Source organism: Gracilinanus agilis, chromosome 4 (genome assembly GCF_016433145.1).
Source record: "Gracilinanus agilis isolate LMUSP501 chromosome 4, AgileGrace, whole genome shotgun sequence".
In the NCBI taxonomy this organism is placed as follows: Eukaryota; Metazoa; Chordata; class Mammalia; order Didelphimorphia; family Didelphidae; genus Gracilinanus; species Gracilinanus agilis.
In genome coordinates this window covers 486,669,589-486,685,458 of record NC_058133.1, presented here as the reverse complement: position 1 = coordinate 486,685,458, position 15,870 = coordinate 486,669,589, and the positions used below count along the sequence as shown (strand labels likewise).

Genomic DNA, 15,870 nt, shown 5'->3' with positions numbered 1-15,870 from the left:
GAAGGAAGGAAGGAAGGAAGGAAGGAAGGAAGGAAGGAAGGAAGGAAGGAAGGAAGGAAGGAAGGAAGGAAAGAACAAAAAGAACAAAAGAAAGAAAAAGAAATGAGAGAGGGAGAGAGAGCCTTGTGGGACACCTGTGATTAACAAAAGTAACTGGAAAGCTAGCTGTATGATCCCAGGCAAGTTACTTAACCCTGATTGCCCAGCTCTTGTTGCTCATCTGTCTTAGACTTGATACTAAGACAGAGTAAGGATTTAAAAAAAAAGAATTACTTGGTTGAAGATTCAAAAGAGGAGTTTGAGGAGGGTGGTTAAAGAGGAGGAGAACCAGGAAAAGGCATCATCACAAAAACCTAGAGAGATGAGAGTATCAGAGAAGTGACAAATTATGTCAAAGGCTGCAGAGAGGGTGAGGAGGATGAGAACTGAAAAAAGTCACCATATTTGGTGATTAAGAGATCATTAGTATCTCTGGAGAGGACAGTTTCAGTTGAGTGATGAGGTCAGAAGTCAGACTATGCAGGGTAAAGAAGAGGGAAGGAAGATTATTAGTTGGCACAGTGCCTGGCACATCATGAGCCCTTGATAAATGTTTATCGTTCATTCATAGGATAATAATAGCTAGCTTATATGCCACATATTAAGGTTAGCAAAGCACTTTATAAATATCTCACTTGTAATCAGCTTGGTAACACAGTGGATAGAGTGCCAGGCCTGGAGTAGGAAAGACCTGGGTTCAAATCTGACCTCAAATACTCCCTGGAGAGTATATGACCCTGGGGAAGTCACTTAACCCCATTTGCCCAGCCCTTGCCCTTTTGTCTTAAAGTTGTTAATAAGTCAGAAAGTAAGGGCTAGAAACTAAGGGGGGGGAAAGATTCAATGCTAGCTACTCTCAAAAGTCGCCTCATTTCACTGAAATCATTAGTTCACTTTGTGACCACATTTTTTATATTTGTAAATTCATGGGCATATATAAATGTACAGCACCAAGACACAGGGGTGCTTTCCCTTGGACACCTCCACCCCCAGAGGCTGAGGGGGTCTTGCCTTCTTCTCCATTCTGGCAAATGGCAAAGGAATCTGGACCTTGATGGCTCAGTTCCTTCAACGAGATCTTGAACTTTCCGGTGATAAGCCCCTGCTCCCCCATGATAACAGAACTATAGAAAACTCTGCCCGGCTCCCAGATGGACCTTCAGCCTCTAACAAACATCTAGTTAGGGAACGCTGGATCTCAGTCCCGATCCTTTCTGCCCTCTCCCACCACTCCCCTCCCTTTGGTCCTTGCTCCAAAGCTAGCTCAGTTCCACCACTGGGGATATCTTGACTGTTCGGCGGGATTTGCCGCCACCACGTGTTCAGAATTGGCATGACACCTGGTCACTGAACAGGTTGTCCCACCCAGCCTTTACACTCTAAGCCTGGTCAGATTCTAGAAAGATTATGGAGCTAGAAGCAACCTTATAGGTCTAGTCCATGTTACAGATGAATAAACTGAGGACCAAAAAATTTGAAGGGACTTGCCCAAAGTCACAAAGCTATTAAGGGGCGGAGTGGAACCCCTTGTACCTCCTAGGGCTCTTTCCACTGGGCCCATGGTGCCTTTCCCTAATGAGCCATCATTTATTCTTTCTCCAGTCTCATGGGAGGCCTGGGCCTCAAGTTTATCATAAATATAAAGGTGGTCATGCTTTAAAAATATTGATTTGATTTGATTTGATATTTAGATCATTTATATTACATCGATATTTTAAAGGTCATAAAACAAACATTTTCTTGATGGGTTTTTTAAAAAACATGGCTGTCATCTTCCATTGTTCTCCTCCCCACTTCCACTCCTTGTAACAAAGGAATTAATCATAACAGACTCTGGTCCTTTCTGAGAGTGTACGATGCTTCATTCTGCACCCACAGGCTCCACCTCTCTGCCTGTAGGAGGAAGTCCAGCCTGTTCTTAATATGTTTTTATTTATTTCATTAACTATTTCCCAACTACATGTAAAAAGCTAGTAACATTCTTTTTTTTTTAATTTTGAGTTCCAAATTCCACATTGCCCACATCCCTTGAGAAGGCAGGCAACTGATTATTACAGGTGAAGACCTGTGAAACCTATTTCCATATTAGCCATGTTCGAGCCTGTTCTTTTTTAACCCTCACCTTCTGCCTTAGAATCAATACTAAATATTGGTTCTGAAGTGTAAGAGCAGTAAGGGCTAGGCAATACATGTTAAGTGACTTGGCCAGCTAGGAAATGTCTGAGGCAGGGCTAGGCAATGGGGGTTAAGTGACTTGGCCAGGGTCACACAGTAGGAAGGAAGCATCTAAGGCCCGATTTGAACCCAGGATCTCCTGTCTCTAAGCCTGGCTCTTAATCCACTGGGTCACCTAGGTGCCCCTTTATCCTGTTCTTAGAAGAAATTCACAACACTCATTTATAAACCTCACATCTGAGTAGACTAACTTGAAGGAATTCTGAATGTTTAATTTCAATTTTCCCATGCTAGAAAAACCAACCTTTATTTTCCCCTTGCTTTGTCTCCATAATTATTCATTATAACAATGATACCTTATATTTATCTTGGGTGTTGGTTTTTTATCTTTCAAAGTTATTATCTCATTTTATTCCCAGAACAGCCCCTGTGAGAAAGAGAAGATGAGTTATATTGTCCCTATTTGATAGATGGAAAATTAAAGACACAGGTTAAGAATCTTGCCCCAGACGACACAGAAAGTTAGTAGCAGAACCGGATCTAGAACTCGTCTCCTCATTCCCTATCCCTCCTGAGTTCTTTCCACCAGATCAAGCTCCAAAAAGTATCCCCATTACTCTCTAACATAGAAGAGACTTACTCAGACCCTCTAAGTTGCCTTCCCCTATCTCAATATGCTATGGCCTGCTTAATAGTCAGATCTGTCCCTCTGTCCCCTGGCAAATGCCATACCCAGACTCCGAACTCACCCTTTTTCTTTTCTCTCTCAGCTTACCTCCTGAGCTGCAGTTTCCCTCAACGCCCAGCCTATGGGGATGTGGCTGTCACCAGTCTTCACCCTGGTGGCAAAGCCCGCTTCCACTGTACCACTGGCTACCAGTTGCAAGGGGCCAGAGTCATCACTTGTCTCAATGCCACTCGGCCCTTCTGGGATTCCCGGGAACCCATCTGCATTGGTGAGTGACGCTCTAAAGTCTTTAGCTTATTCAGGCTGGGGACCTCATCCCTGCCCTCTAAGCCCTTCCCTGAGCCATCCCAAATCTCTTAACCTATGATATCAGCCGAGGAGCCAGGAAAGCGGACGCACTTTAGGAAGGAAGAACAAAGGATGTGGCCTTTGGGACCTTTTTTTGGACACTGGTTCAGGTTTGAGGTTAATAAATAGGATGCCTCTAGTCTACTCTCTCAGTAGGAGTGTTAAACCAGCCCTGATCTATAGCCAACATGTTTATCTAGTGGTGAAGATGGGTCTACACTCCCTCACTTGCATCCCTACACTGGATAAATTACTACCCGCACAATCAGAATATGTGGGTCCTTTGAATCTGACCTAGGATTTCGCTGATACTAGGAAACTCTTTGGAAGGCAATTCCCTCTCCCAAAGGAGATCAGTTACCTTCTATACTCTTAGACTGGTCCAGGGTGGTAAGAGGCTAAGTGACTTGCCTCGGGTCACATAACCAGAATGTATCAAAGGCAAAACTTGAACTCAGGTCTTTCTGATTCTGTGACCAGGTCCCCGACCCCATTATATGCTGCCTCTCAGTAATGATCAGACTTCCATGAATATAATGCTTGATGATATCAATGCTTCACAAATATCATCTCATTTGCTCCTCACACCATGCAGTGAGGGAAGCAGGGCAAGAACTATCAACAGCCCCATTTTACGTCTGAGGAGGTGGTGAAGGCCAAAGAGAAGCGTTGGACGGCCCTTTCAGAGATGAGCAAGTGGGTTGGTTAATAGATTAGTTCATGATTTTACAGTCCCACAGGAAAGCTGGGAGAGATTATTGTCAACTTCCGTATCTCATATTTGGAAAGTAATTTACAGTTTCCCCGTGCATTTTTTATTTCTCTGTGAGATAGTCAATAGATCAATAAACATTTATTTAGTGCCAACTATGTACCAGGCACTGTGCTAAACATTGTAGATACAAAAGGGGGGAAAGGCAGTCTCTGCCCTCAAGGAGCTTACAATCTAATGTGAAACACAACATGCAAATAAATATATAAAAAGCGAGCTATATATAGGATGAATAAGAAATCGGACCTCTGATCCCAGAATGTTGTAATCTCAGCTTATTTGATTAAACCTGGGCTTCACCCCTTCCTGGCAGCTGCCTGTGGAGGGGTGATCCGTAATGCTACAACTGGCCGTATCGTGTCTCCCGGCTTCCCTGGAAACTACAGTAACAACCTCACCTGTCACTGGCTGCTGGAAGCTCCCATGGGGCAGCGCTTACATCTCCACTTTGAGAAGGTTTCCTTGGCAGAGGATGATGATAGGTAACAAGCTGGCCCCATAAGTCTACCCCTATATGCACTGCCCATCAGGGCCATCCTCATCAATTCACTTCAACAAACGATTATGTTTTGATCTTATTTTTATTGAGCTTTTGTCTGTATATCCCCTTCATTTCTGAATATATCCCTTCCATGACTCGGCAGGCATCCCTGACCCAACAGGCCAGCCCTTGCAAGATGGACGTTGGCCTCCCGCCCTCTGCAAAGAGGAGTAGGGGATGCCTTTTTCTTAGATCTTCTCTGAGACCAAGCTCAGTCATTATAATTACATAGTTGAGGCTTTTCCACTGAGCATTTTATAAGTACTTCCACTGTGCCAGGCACTGTGCTATGCTCTGGGGAGACTAAAACAGAAATGAAACTCTCTGCCCTCAAGGAGCCTCCATACATTCTATGAAGGGAAGCAATAGTACACAGCTAAGTAAATCAAAATATGTAAGAGGCAAATACAACGTGATTTGAGAGAGAAAACTAGTTGGCGGGGAAATCACCAAAGGCTTCGTGTAAGAGATGGCCTTAAAAGAAGCCGAGTCATTCCGGTCACTATCCTAAGAGCTCACTTGTCAGACCTTATTGAGTTCCCAGGTCTATTCCTATAGGATTGGGGAGAGAAACTATGTGTGTCCCAGAATCCTCCGCCTAAACAAGTCTGGGTACAGTGCCTTCTTGGCGAAGGGGTGGGGATGAAATAGCCCCTCAGCCCTAATCCTCTCAGGTCTTGGTGACTCCCCAAAATACTGCCCTAAATTTTGTAAATGTTGTGTGCCAAACTCTATGTGAAGAAGAGAAAGTATCTTAGGGGTGGGGACTGTTGCCATTTTGTCCCCTCAGCACCTGGTACAGTGCCTAACTAGTAGCCTAGGGACTTGGCTACTAGTTGATTGAATAACTGATTGCTTGGGGGTGCGGTGGGGGGGGCGTCCTCAGACTCATCATCCGAAATGGAGATACAGTGGAAGCTCCCCCCGTGTATGACTCCTACGAGGTCGAATATCTGCCCATCGAGGGCTTGCTCAGTGCTGGCCGCCATTTCTTCGTGGAGTTCACCACAGACAGCAGTGGGGCTGCAGCAGGCGTGGCACTGCGCTATGAGGGTGAGCCAAACTTCCTCATCTGCCAAGCTGCTGCCCCACAGCTCTGCTTTCACCCTCTTCCTGCCTTCTTTCTGACAGCTAGCTGCCTCTGCCATCCACTGTCTGTCATTCACCATTTCTTTCTCCTTATCTCCCTGTCTCTGATTATCTACTGCCTGCCTTCTCTTCTATCCTAACTTCTATTACCATTGACTCTGATTCCTCTGTCTCTCTGTCCTTCTCTTTCTCTCTTCCTTCCCCCCCTCTCTCTTTCTTTCGCTCTCTCTCTCTGTCTCTCTCACTTTCTCTGTCTGTCTCTCTCCATTTCTGTCTCTGACTCTCTCCATCTCTCTCTCTGTCCATCTCTGTGTGTGTGTCTCTGTCTCTGTCTCTGTCTCTGTCTCTCTCCCTCCCATACACTTTTTGTCCTACTCATTCTCTTCCATGTTTTGCCCAGTCCCACCCTACCCTCTAAGGCCTAATTTGAGACTTGAGTATCCCTCTTCAGGCACTTACACCTCCCCCAGACCCTCTAAGTCCCCAAGGGATGGCTTTCCCAGAGTTTTGAGGGATTCAACTCAGATCTGAGAGAGACCAAAGGAAATCTCCCTATAATGGCTTTGCCATCTCAGGACCTCCACTGACAGAAGATATTATGCCTTGATCCTGGAAGGCCCAAAGGCCTTCACTCTCCCTATCCTGAGTACCTTCCAACCCCAGCCTCTTGGGCTTGGGCTATAGAATGAGAGGTGAAGGAGCCCATTGGACATATCTCTGGGCAGTATAGCCAGATGCCAGGAGGGCAGAAAGGGCAAAGGGAGCTAGCCCCTCTCTCCTGAGGCAGCCCCCGTGGCTTGCAGCCTTTCAACAGGGCCACTGTTATGAGCCCTTCGTGAAATACGGCAACTTCAGCAGCAGCGCCGCCTCCTACCCCGTGGGCACCACCGTGGAGTTCAGCTGTGACCCTGGCTACACCCTGGAACAGGGATCCATCATCATTGAGTGTGTTGACCCCCATGATCCCCAGTGGAATGAGACCGAACCTGCCTGTCGAGGTCAGCAATCAAGGGAAGGCCACAGGCAGGGACTGCCAAGAGGACACAACTATGGGCGGGCACCCTGGGTGCTGGGGAGTGGGGTGGGGGTAGCTGTAGGCCTGGGAAAGGAAGAAAAGGTGGTTGGTGGGGGAAGAGTATAAACTGGGCATAGGGAGGCAGGATCATAGATGCATGTGGTGGAGTTGGACCCAAAGGACGACTACAAGAGAGGGACTTCCTGATCCCCCTTTGGAAGTCCAAAGAGGGCAAGCAGAAGAGTAGGCCTAAGCCTCAGCCGGACATCCTGCCTGCTCCCTGCTCCTCTTCTCCAAGCTGTGTGCAGTGGGGAGATCACAGACTCTGCTGGCGTGGTGCTCTCTCCCAACTGGCCAGAGCCCTATGGCAAGGGACAGGACTGTATCTGGGGTCTGCACGTGGAGGAAGACAAACGCATCATGCTGGACATCCGTGTGTGAGTGGGCCAAAGGTGGGACTGAGGGAAGGGGGCAGGGAGGGCTCCCCCAAGCCCAAAGAGGAATCAAAATAGAACAGAGGAGAAAGGTCTGGCTTGACCAGAAGAGACAAACATGTTTCTTAGGATGAAGAGGAAAGAATACTGACTCTGGAGTCAGAGGACCTGGATTCAAATCTTACCTTTCACAATTAGCACCTATGTGGCCTTGTGCAAGTCACCTAACCTGAGGGACCTCAGCTTCCTCCTTTTGTTTAATGAGGGGTTTAGACTAGGTATAGCCTCTGAAGTTCCGTCCAGTTCTGGATATAGGAGCCTATAAGTCTAAGTCACTTAAACTTCCCTGGGCCTCAGTTTCCTTATCTGTAAAATGAGGGGGTTGGGGCTAAGGTTTTTTCCAGCTCTAGGGCCATGATTCCTACACCATCTTCTCTTACCCAATGGGTTTCACTGGCTCTTCCCTCAGTTCTGATGACACCCACTTCTCCCCCCTCCACCCTAATCCACTCCTCCACCCTGGCATAGGCTTCGGATTGGCCAAGGGGATGTGCTAACCTTCTATGATGGGGATGACCTAACTGCCCGGGTGCTGGGGCAGTACTCATCCACCCACAATCATTTCAAGCTGTTTACCTCCATGGCGGATGTCACCATCCAGTTCCAGTCAGACCCTGGGGCCTCAGCCGTGGGCTACCAGCAGGGTTTTGTCATCCACTTCTTTGGTGAGTTGACGTCCTTCCCCTCCATCCTCTCACTCTTACCCGCACTGACAGACAAACAGCCCACATCATCAGGGAGGGCTACCAAGAGGAGGAGACAACTAAAGGGGATGGCGAGCAGCTAGATGGTTCAGTGGATAGTCAGGTCTGGAGTCAGGAGGCCCTGGGTTCAAAATTGGCCTCAGACACTTCCTCACTGTGTAACCCTGGACAAGCTGCTTAAACCCAATCGCCTAGCCCTTACTGTTCTTCTGCCTTGGAAGGAAGGAAGGGAGGGAGAGAGGGACAGAGACGGAGACATTGTGTAAGAAGGGACCCTCTCAGCCCTCCTGATGACTCCCCAAGGGCCTGAGCCCTGATGTACTTGTCTACAGAGGTACCCCGCAATGACACATGCCCAGAGCTGCCTGAGATCCCCAATGGCTGGAAAAGCCCTTCCCAACCTGAGCTGGTCCATGGCACTGTGGTCACCTTCCAGTGCTACCCTGGCTATGAGGTGACTGGAGCCAACACCCTCATGTGTCAATGGGATCTGACCTGGAGTGAAGATCTGCCCACCTGTCAAAGGGGTGAGTAGGCTTCCCCTCCCCACCCCTACATCTAGCTAGTCTTCAATCAAAAATGGTCCAGCAGATGCAAAAGGAAGCAGACATGAGGGAAAGAATCTAAGAGCCATGCTATCAAGCAATGGAGAAACATTTATTAAGTACCTACTGTGTACTAGGCACAGTGCTATGCCCTAGGGATAGAGAAAAAGGCAAAAGACAATCCCTGGCCTAAAGGAGTTCCCAGGCTAACGCTAGGCACTGGGGTCTAAGGGTTGGCATAAAAGCTCCATGCTTGACTCCCAAATGGCCCAATGGTGCCCGCTGCCTGGGATGCCCTCCCCTCTCTTTCCCGTTTAGCTAAATCCTATTCATCTTTCAAAGCCTTGCTGGCATCTCGCCCCCAACCACAAGCCTTCCCAGAGGAGCTCAATTCTTCGAGCCCTCTCCCTCCACAACACTCACGATCTGTACCATTTACCACACAATCACTACACTAATTATCTTGTCATATGTATATCTCATTCCCCACCATCCTCAACTGGATTTTAAGAACTTTAGGGGTAGGAAGCTGGTCTCCTGCCTTATTCATTTGTACATTATCTACCACCGTGCCTAGAATAGCCCTTTTTTACATTGTAAATACTCAATAAATAAGAGAAAGAAAGAAAAGAGCCACGGCCAGGGAATCTGTACCAATATGAACTCTAGGGAATGGTCAGGAAGCAGAGCAAGTTGGAGGAGGGCAAGACTGGGCAGGATATATATGCAGGCCTTGCCCATCCTGGGCTTCAGCTCGTTCTGCCCCCTATAATCTCCAGTGACTTCATGCCATGACCCAGGGGATGTGGAACACAGTCGTCGGCTCATCTCCAGCCCTAAGTTTCCTGTGGGTGCCACCGTGCAGTATATCTGTGATAAGGGTTACATGCTGACAGGCAGTGCCATCCTCAGCTGCCATGACCGCCAGGCAGGCAGCCCTAAATGGAGTGACCGGGCCCCCAAATGCCTCCGTAAGTGCCAAACTTGTATTGGGGATAAAGATGAGGGAAAAGGGGGAATAAGTTAGGAATAGACTTGTCTACCCTCATCCCTATCCTCTACCCACATACATCTACTATTCAGAGTCTGAGACAAGTTAAGAAGGAAGTGGAGTCCCTACTTTGACAGGAAGTTGGAGTTCCAGGTGCCAGAACAGGAAAGCATCATCCCCAAGCCCTAAAAGCAATAGGAACAGTAGCTACGTTGGCAAGACACTGAGGGTACGACCAACAAGTGTTCACTCTCAGTGCTCTCACTAGTCTCTGGCTGACTTTGCAGCGGAACAGTACAAGCCATGCCATGGTCCTGGGACCCCTGAAAATGGTGCCCGCAGTCCTGAGAAGCGGCTATACCCTCCAGGTGCCACCCTCCACTTCTCCTGTTCCCCTGGCTACGTGCTGCAGGGAGAGGCCAGCATCAAATGTGTACCTGGACATCCTTCACAGTGGAGCGACCACCCACCCACCTGCAAGGCTGGTGAGTCTCTTTGGCACATCTCCCACTCCCACTTCTTGGCTGAGTTCTCCCTTCTCCCCTCCCCTCTTCCTCATAGAACGCCAGCCAATAAACAGTCTTTTCACCATCAATATCCCATGATGATGTGTGTGGCTTGCTTCCAGAGAATGTCCACATGGGCAGAGTTCCCTCTGGCATGCCCTTTTCTCCCTCAGTCTCTCCCTAGCCTAATTGGTCTCAACTCAACTGGAAAATTCATTCAGGTTCTGCTTGGTTGAACCCCATCCTTGTTCCCCAAATCTCCTCACTGTTGCCATGACCCTTGGCTCTAACTAGTTCGCTGCTCTCTCTTCCTTCTTCCCCTCCCAATTCTCACTCCAGCTTCTCTGGATGAGTTCTACAGTGGTCGCAGTCTGGATGGTGAGCCCCCATTCCCTGTTTTTGTATACACACACACACATACAAACTACTCTTGTCTAAAGTCTATGCTGTCCTTGATACTTAATGCTTACCCTTTCTAGTTATGGGTAGGGAAAGGAATCTCATGTAGAACCCAGAGAGTAAGTAAGAAAAAGGAGAAACAAGAAGGGTGGGAGGGGGGGTGGAGTTGGTGAAAGAAGCCAGTCATTATTAACTCACTTAATCCAGGAATAGTCATTGGGAGAAAAGGAAGTACCAGGGCACTCATCAGGGATGGGAATGGAACTGGTACTGATGTCAACAGCAAGGACCAAAGACATGAAGACAGGAAATAAAGGGGGGGGGTCAAGATTGGAAGTAGATATTGAGAGTCAAGAGCCCTGGCTTCCATGGGCCACCACCACCAAGACTGTACCCTTTGTACCTGCAGTTGCCAAAGCCCCCACTGCCACAAATTCCTTGGATGCCACTCATGTGGCTGCTGCTATCTTCTTGCCTCTGGTGGCTATGGCATTGTTGATGGGAGGCATTTACCTCTACTTCTCTAGGTAAGTGTACCTGCTATTTCCCTCAAGTCACCTCTAGAGAGCACAGTGTTGATAATCACCCATCCCTCTGCCTCACAGGGTCCAAGGAAAAAGTCCACTGCAGCTGCCTCTGGCTCAGCCCCGTCCCTATGACCACATCACCGTGGAATCTGCTTTTGACAATCCTACCTATGAGACTGGAGTAAGTACCCTAACTGAGTCTACTGTGCCCCTCCTGCCCAACAGCCCTTGTCCCTAGCCCCTGCCAAGCATCTTTTCTTAAAGGGGTACCACTTTTTCCAAAATATCTCTTTCCCCTGGGGGGTGGGCCAGGATCTGGTGGGTAGTTTCCAACTCCCAGCAGTCTCTTTCCTTTGCAGGAGACGAGGGAATATGAGGTCTCCATTTAGGGAGAGGGGGCAGTCTGGGGGAGCCCACTCTACCTGGCATTACCAACTGGTCAGCAGCTTCCCTGACACTACCTACTGCCCTACCCACCTCCTGTACATACCACCTGGAAAGAGACTCTACCCTAGCCCTTTCAGAGCTGCACCATCCCTCACCTGCACTGCCCACCACAATCTGTCTGCCTGGGTACTTCTGCCTGCTCTGGGCCCATCTCTAGGCCTATGAGGGCATTTGCCTCTGGCCAAGCTAGGCTCAGACACTATCTGGTCCCTATAAGTCAAAGATCAGCCTTCTCCTGCCTCTCTCCCCATCATCAGGTTTGGACCTTGGGTACTGGGAAGTCTGGGCATTTCCATTCAGTCTCTATGCTGTCACACCATGGACAAATGAAATACAGGCAGGCCAAATGGGTAGCAGAAACTTCTTCCTGTGTTCTTCACAGGCAAAAAATGGGGGTAGCCCAAGAGGTAGGAGTTCACACAGCTTCCATGCCCAAGATTTGCTCTGTCTTCTTAGGGGATGCCTATTATCTGGATATCCCCAAAATGACCTCCCCATACCTCTTGGGTGTCTTAAGTTTCCCCAATTCCCCCTTATCCTAGGAGTGGACAACTACCCCTTTCTCCCAAAAGCCAGAAGGGTGAAAAGGAATAAATCCCAGGGACTCTAAGGGTTTGGGGACTCCCACCTACCCAGGACTGGTTCTCCTGGGCAAGTGTATTCCATACCAAAGGGACAACCCTATCCTTCCCTGGCCTGCCCCACCCGTGTGTGTGTGTGTGTGTGTGTGTGTGTGTGTGTGTGTGTGTGTGTGTGTGTGTAGGGGATGGGGAGGGGCGGAAGGTAACACCCTTCACCTCATGTGTTGGTTCATTATAAACAACCTTCTTTCCTAAACCCCACAAACTCCAGACATTTAATTTTCCCTTCCACCCATCAATATTTTTTTCCTTTTTGTTGTTGTTGTTGTTGTTGGGGAGGGTGGATGGGGACAAACAAATCCAGGAAGGGACAGTCCATAGGCCCAGAAAACTGACCCTGGGGGCAGAGGCCCAGCCTGTTCCAGTGGGGGACCCAAGGAACTGCTTGTAAGCCACTTTGTACATGTAAAGTGTAACATGGGATCTAGGGTCTGGGCTCCAGCCAGAGAAAGAGAACAATCTTTCATTTCTGTTGTTTCCTTATTAAAAAGGTGTTTTCAACAAAACTTCCAGTCAGGTGGATGGTGTTTACTTGTTGAATGGGTATGGGGAGGGCAAAGGCAGACACAAGAGGGGATCCTGGGCTCCTTTAAAAATCACATGAACAAATATTTATTGAGTGGTCGTTACATGCAAAACAGCCACTTTGAGACACGGTGCCTGAAAAAGTTAATTGTACCAGGGAGAGGGAAATGACCTGGCTTTGCCACTGGCTGGCACTTCCTTTGGTATGGGAACACAGCTGCTTGCCCAGCCCATTCCGCCTTTCCTTCCACTTCACTGTTCTATAGACAACAGGCCAGCCCAAGGACAGTAGCATTGCATGTTCTCAGGCCCCTCAGTCAGAGGTCTCCCACTTCTGCTGCCATGGAGGGAGAGGAATTTGAGTGGCTTTTTTCTCAAGGCATGCTATTCAAGTTACCAGATCCAACCCACTTCTGAGGCTTATGAGCTGAATGGCTTTAACTTCCTGGGCTCATTTCCTCCTCTGTAAATGAAGGAGTAGGACTAGGATGTCCTCGGAAGACCCTTTAAACACCAGATTTAGTATCTCTCCTCTGATCTCTCCCTCACCCATCCCCAAGGAATGGGCGAGTGCCTCTAATAAGATAGTGCTGTTCCCTGATCACCCACAAGAGGCCGCATGGAAAGGATTCTGCCAAATTGAGCTCATGCCTGTGCCCAGTGCCAGCCTGCCCATAGTATTTATTCCCTTCCAGCTTTCAGGTCTGGGACTTTACAAGGTGAGCTTCTCCTCTCTCAGCCCACCAAGGCCCTCTCTCTTGCCCTCCTGGGCTACTCCTTTCTTCCATGACCCAAGTGGGAGGCTTTCTGAGCAGCTTGGTTTCCTGCCACCTGTCACCAGAAAAGCCTGATTTCCCTCATTAGCCCGCCTCCTGTTCCTGCTTGTGGCTGCAACTGATGGTGTCGATCAAAACAAAGCCTTGATCGCTGGGCATGGTGCCAAGGGTTCCTCTTCTTCCCCCTCTCTCCCCAGTTCCCCTGCCAAGCTGGTGCCACAGGGATGACACAGCAGCACAGCTGAGCCCTCAGGGGCAGGAGTGAAGCCAGTGGCACCAGGGCATTTGAGGTCCCAACCTCAGAGGGCCAGTGGGAGAGTCCTTAAAAGTGGGCAGCAGGGCTTTAGCAGAGCTCAAAGATGACAGCCTCCACTCTTTCTCTGTATGACTGCATGGAAGATTGCTCCACCTTTCAGAGAGCTACTCACCAGCCTTAATCAGCACAGTGAGGGGCAGTGGGGAGGAATGGTGAACAACCTGTTTAGCCCCCATGGGTGGATTCCCAGAGATAGGACATTCCCTAGAGAAATGACCTGACCACTTCCTTCCTTTCCTAGGCATAAGTAGCCCATTGAAGGAAGAAAGATGGGACCCTAAGGTCATACACTTCTACTAGTCTTATTCCAAAAGAATTAGCAATTTGTGAGAGTGAGGCAATGAGATTCAATGAGGAGAATCATAGGATCCTAGACTGATAGCTGGAAGGAACTTCTGACACTATCTGATCCAACCCCTTCATAGAGGAGGCCCAAAGGAGGCTGTCATATAGGTGGCAAAAGGCAGAAACAGGATTTGAATGCAGGTCCTCTGACTCCAAATCCAGTGACAAGGAGTCAGAAAAATTGAGTCCTAACTCTGCCACCAACTAACATATGACTTATAACCTCCAAGGTAAGGTTCCTTTCAGATTTAATGTCCTAGGATTCCACGTCTGAGCTCTGATGGACCCTCACACTGCCTTCTCGGCCAGTTCTGCCTACTCTTATCGATCTTTACTCCCAATCCAGGGTGTTCCCAAAGTCTAAGTGAAGTAATAATGGATAATAGCTTAACATCCTGTATATGCCTTTGGATGAGGCTAAGATGGGCCTGCCTCCCAAAGGGAGGCTTGACATCTTTGGGGAGCACTCCCAACTACCTGTTAACGACGCCCAATTAAAGGCCTGGCACAGGCCTTTCAGTCAAGAGTACTTTCCATTTGTAAGCCTCACTCACAAACTACAGACTTCATTGGGAGCCCCAGGTAGGGACCTCTAGCCCTGAGAAGGAAGGAAAACCACCCCCAAGACTACAAATCCCAGCATGCAGCACTCCAACTGCTAGCAGACAGATCTTCTTACGTAGTTGTTTATAACAGGGGAAGCTCGCATTCGCACAGCGCAAAGCTTTCACCTCGTGTAGTGTTTGTGAGAATGGCGCTTTATAAACCTTACAGCGCTATAAAAATGGAAGGTGCCATAGAATTCCTAAGCGCTTTCCTCCCAACCCTGTGACGCAGGCAAGTGGTGAAAATATTAGCATCATTTATGACTGCGTTTCTGAGCGAGACAGTGCCTCGCTAATAGGCAGACGGCTATTAAGTGTCGGAACCAGGATTCGAACACTCTGAGCATCTCCTTATCGCAGCACTTTCCCTACCGTATTGTGCAAAACGTTCCACGCTGCTGCCGCCCAGACTACAACTCCCACCATGCATGCTGAGACTCGTAAACTCCAGTTCCCAAACTGCAATGCACTTCCCCATACGCCCGAAGATAAGTGGGTGCGATGCACGTCGGGAATTGGAGTCCGCTGTGGGCAGGTAGCGGATTATTGACGTGGAAGAGGAGCTCTCCGCCTCCGGCCTAGTACTGACAAGCAATTCCCAGGGATTGTCGGCCGTCCACAGACTAGGGCAGGTGGGGCTCTCCAATGAGGGGTGCTATCACCGCCGCCCCCCTCCCCATAAATGCCGAGATCTTCGTCCTACAATTTACTGTCCGAGCAGGGAGGAGTCAGGAACCTAGCAGCGGCCATCGCCGCCCCTACCCCCAGCAGCCTCTCTTCCGTCGCAAAGTCCCTTTCCCCCTTTACAAACATGGCGATCAGGTGGAGCGCAGCCGATAGCACTGGAGCTTTAACTAAACGGAGCCAATTAACATCGCCAAAACTCCGACTCTACCGACAGCCTAACAGCCCCAGTCAGCACCAATGCTTGTCCTGCCTTGCTCACCTAAGCTGGAGAGCTCCAAGGATATAGCCGTATTAGATTCCTTTACTAAGATGGCGAAGGGAGACAGAGAGAGAGAGAGAGAGAGAGAGAGATCTCATGAGGTGACAATACGCCTGCGCGCGAAGCGGGTGCGGCTTTGACGAGGGAGGGGGTATGGGGCCCCCTCCCTCCCCACTCCAAGCTGGTGCTTTCAGCACGCCTGCGCAGAAAACATCTCGTCTTTGGCCACTCCAGCGACGCCAGCGGCTGAAGGGTTCCTCTATTCCCGGCGGCTGCGCTGTGAGCCTCGGAAGCCCTCCAATGCGCTTGCGCGGGAAGAGGGCCCGTCGGACTACAATGCGCCGGCGCGCCAAGGGGTGGGAGGGACGTCGGCGCTCTCGGCGTTTGCCAGCGCGGCTGCGCGCTGGGGGGCGCCCCTTCTGCGCGGCTGCGCGGG

General features: G+C 49.3%; 2 protein-coding genes across 2 annotated transcripts in view; both read left to right on the top strand.

Moving 5' to 3' along the window:
* Positions 1-2,869: 2,869 nt before the first annotated feature.
* Positions 2,870-13,467, top strand: SEZ6 (seizure related 6 homolog). Its single transcript, XM_044675589.1, has 13 exons — positions 2,870-3,170; positions 4,336-4,504; positions 5,450-5,616; positions 6,456-6,650; positions 6,966-7,104; positions 7,630-7,826; positions 8,198-8,392; positions 9,211-9,381; positions 9,689-9,886; positions 10,247-10,285; positions 10,716-10,833; positions 10,912-11,014; positions 13,420-13,467. Exons 1-13 carry the CDS (start codon positions 2,894-2,896, stop codon positions 13,465-13,467), a joined length of 2,016 nt encoding a protein of 671 aa, XP_044531524.1. The 5' UTR covers positions 2,870-2,893.
* A 2,267-nt stretch (positions 13,468-15,734) lies between these two features.
* The window catches only part of PHF12 (PHD finger protein 12), a 46,162-nt gene continuing 46,026 nt past the window's right edge, over positions 15,735-15,870 (top strand). Inside the window, 1 exon segment of the mRNA XM_044672874.1 lies at positions 15,735-15,865. Within this exon segment, the coding sequence (XP_044528809.1) occupies positions 15,735-15,865 (131 nt within the window).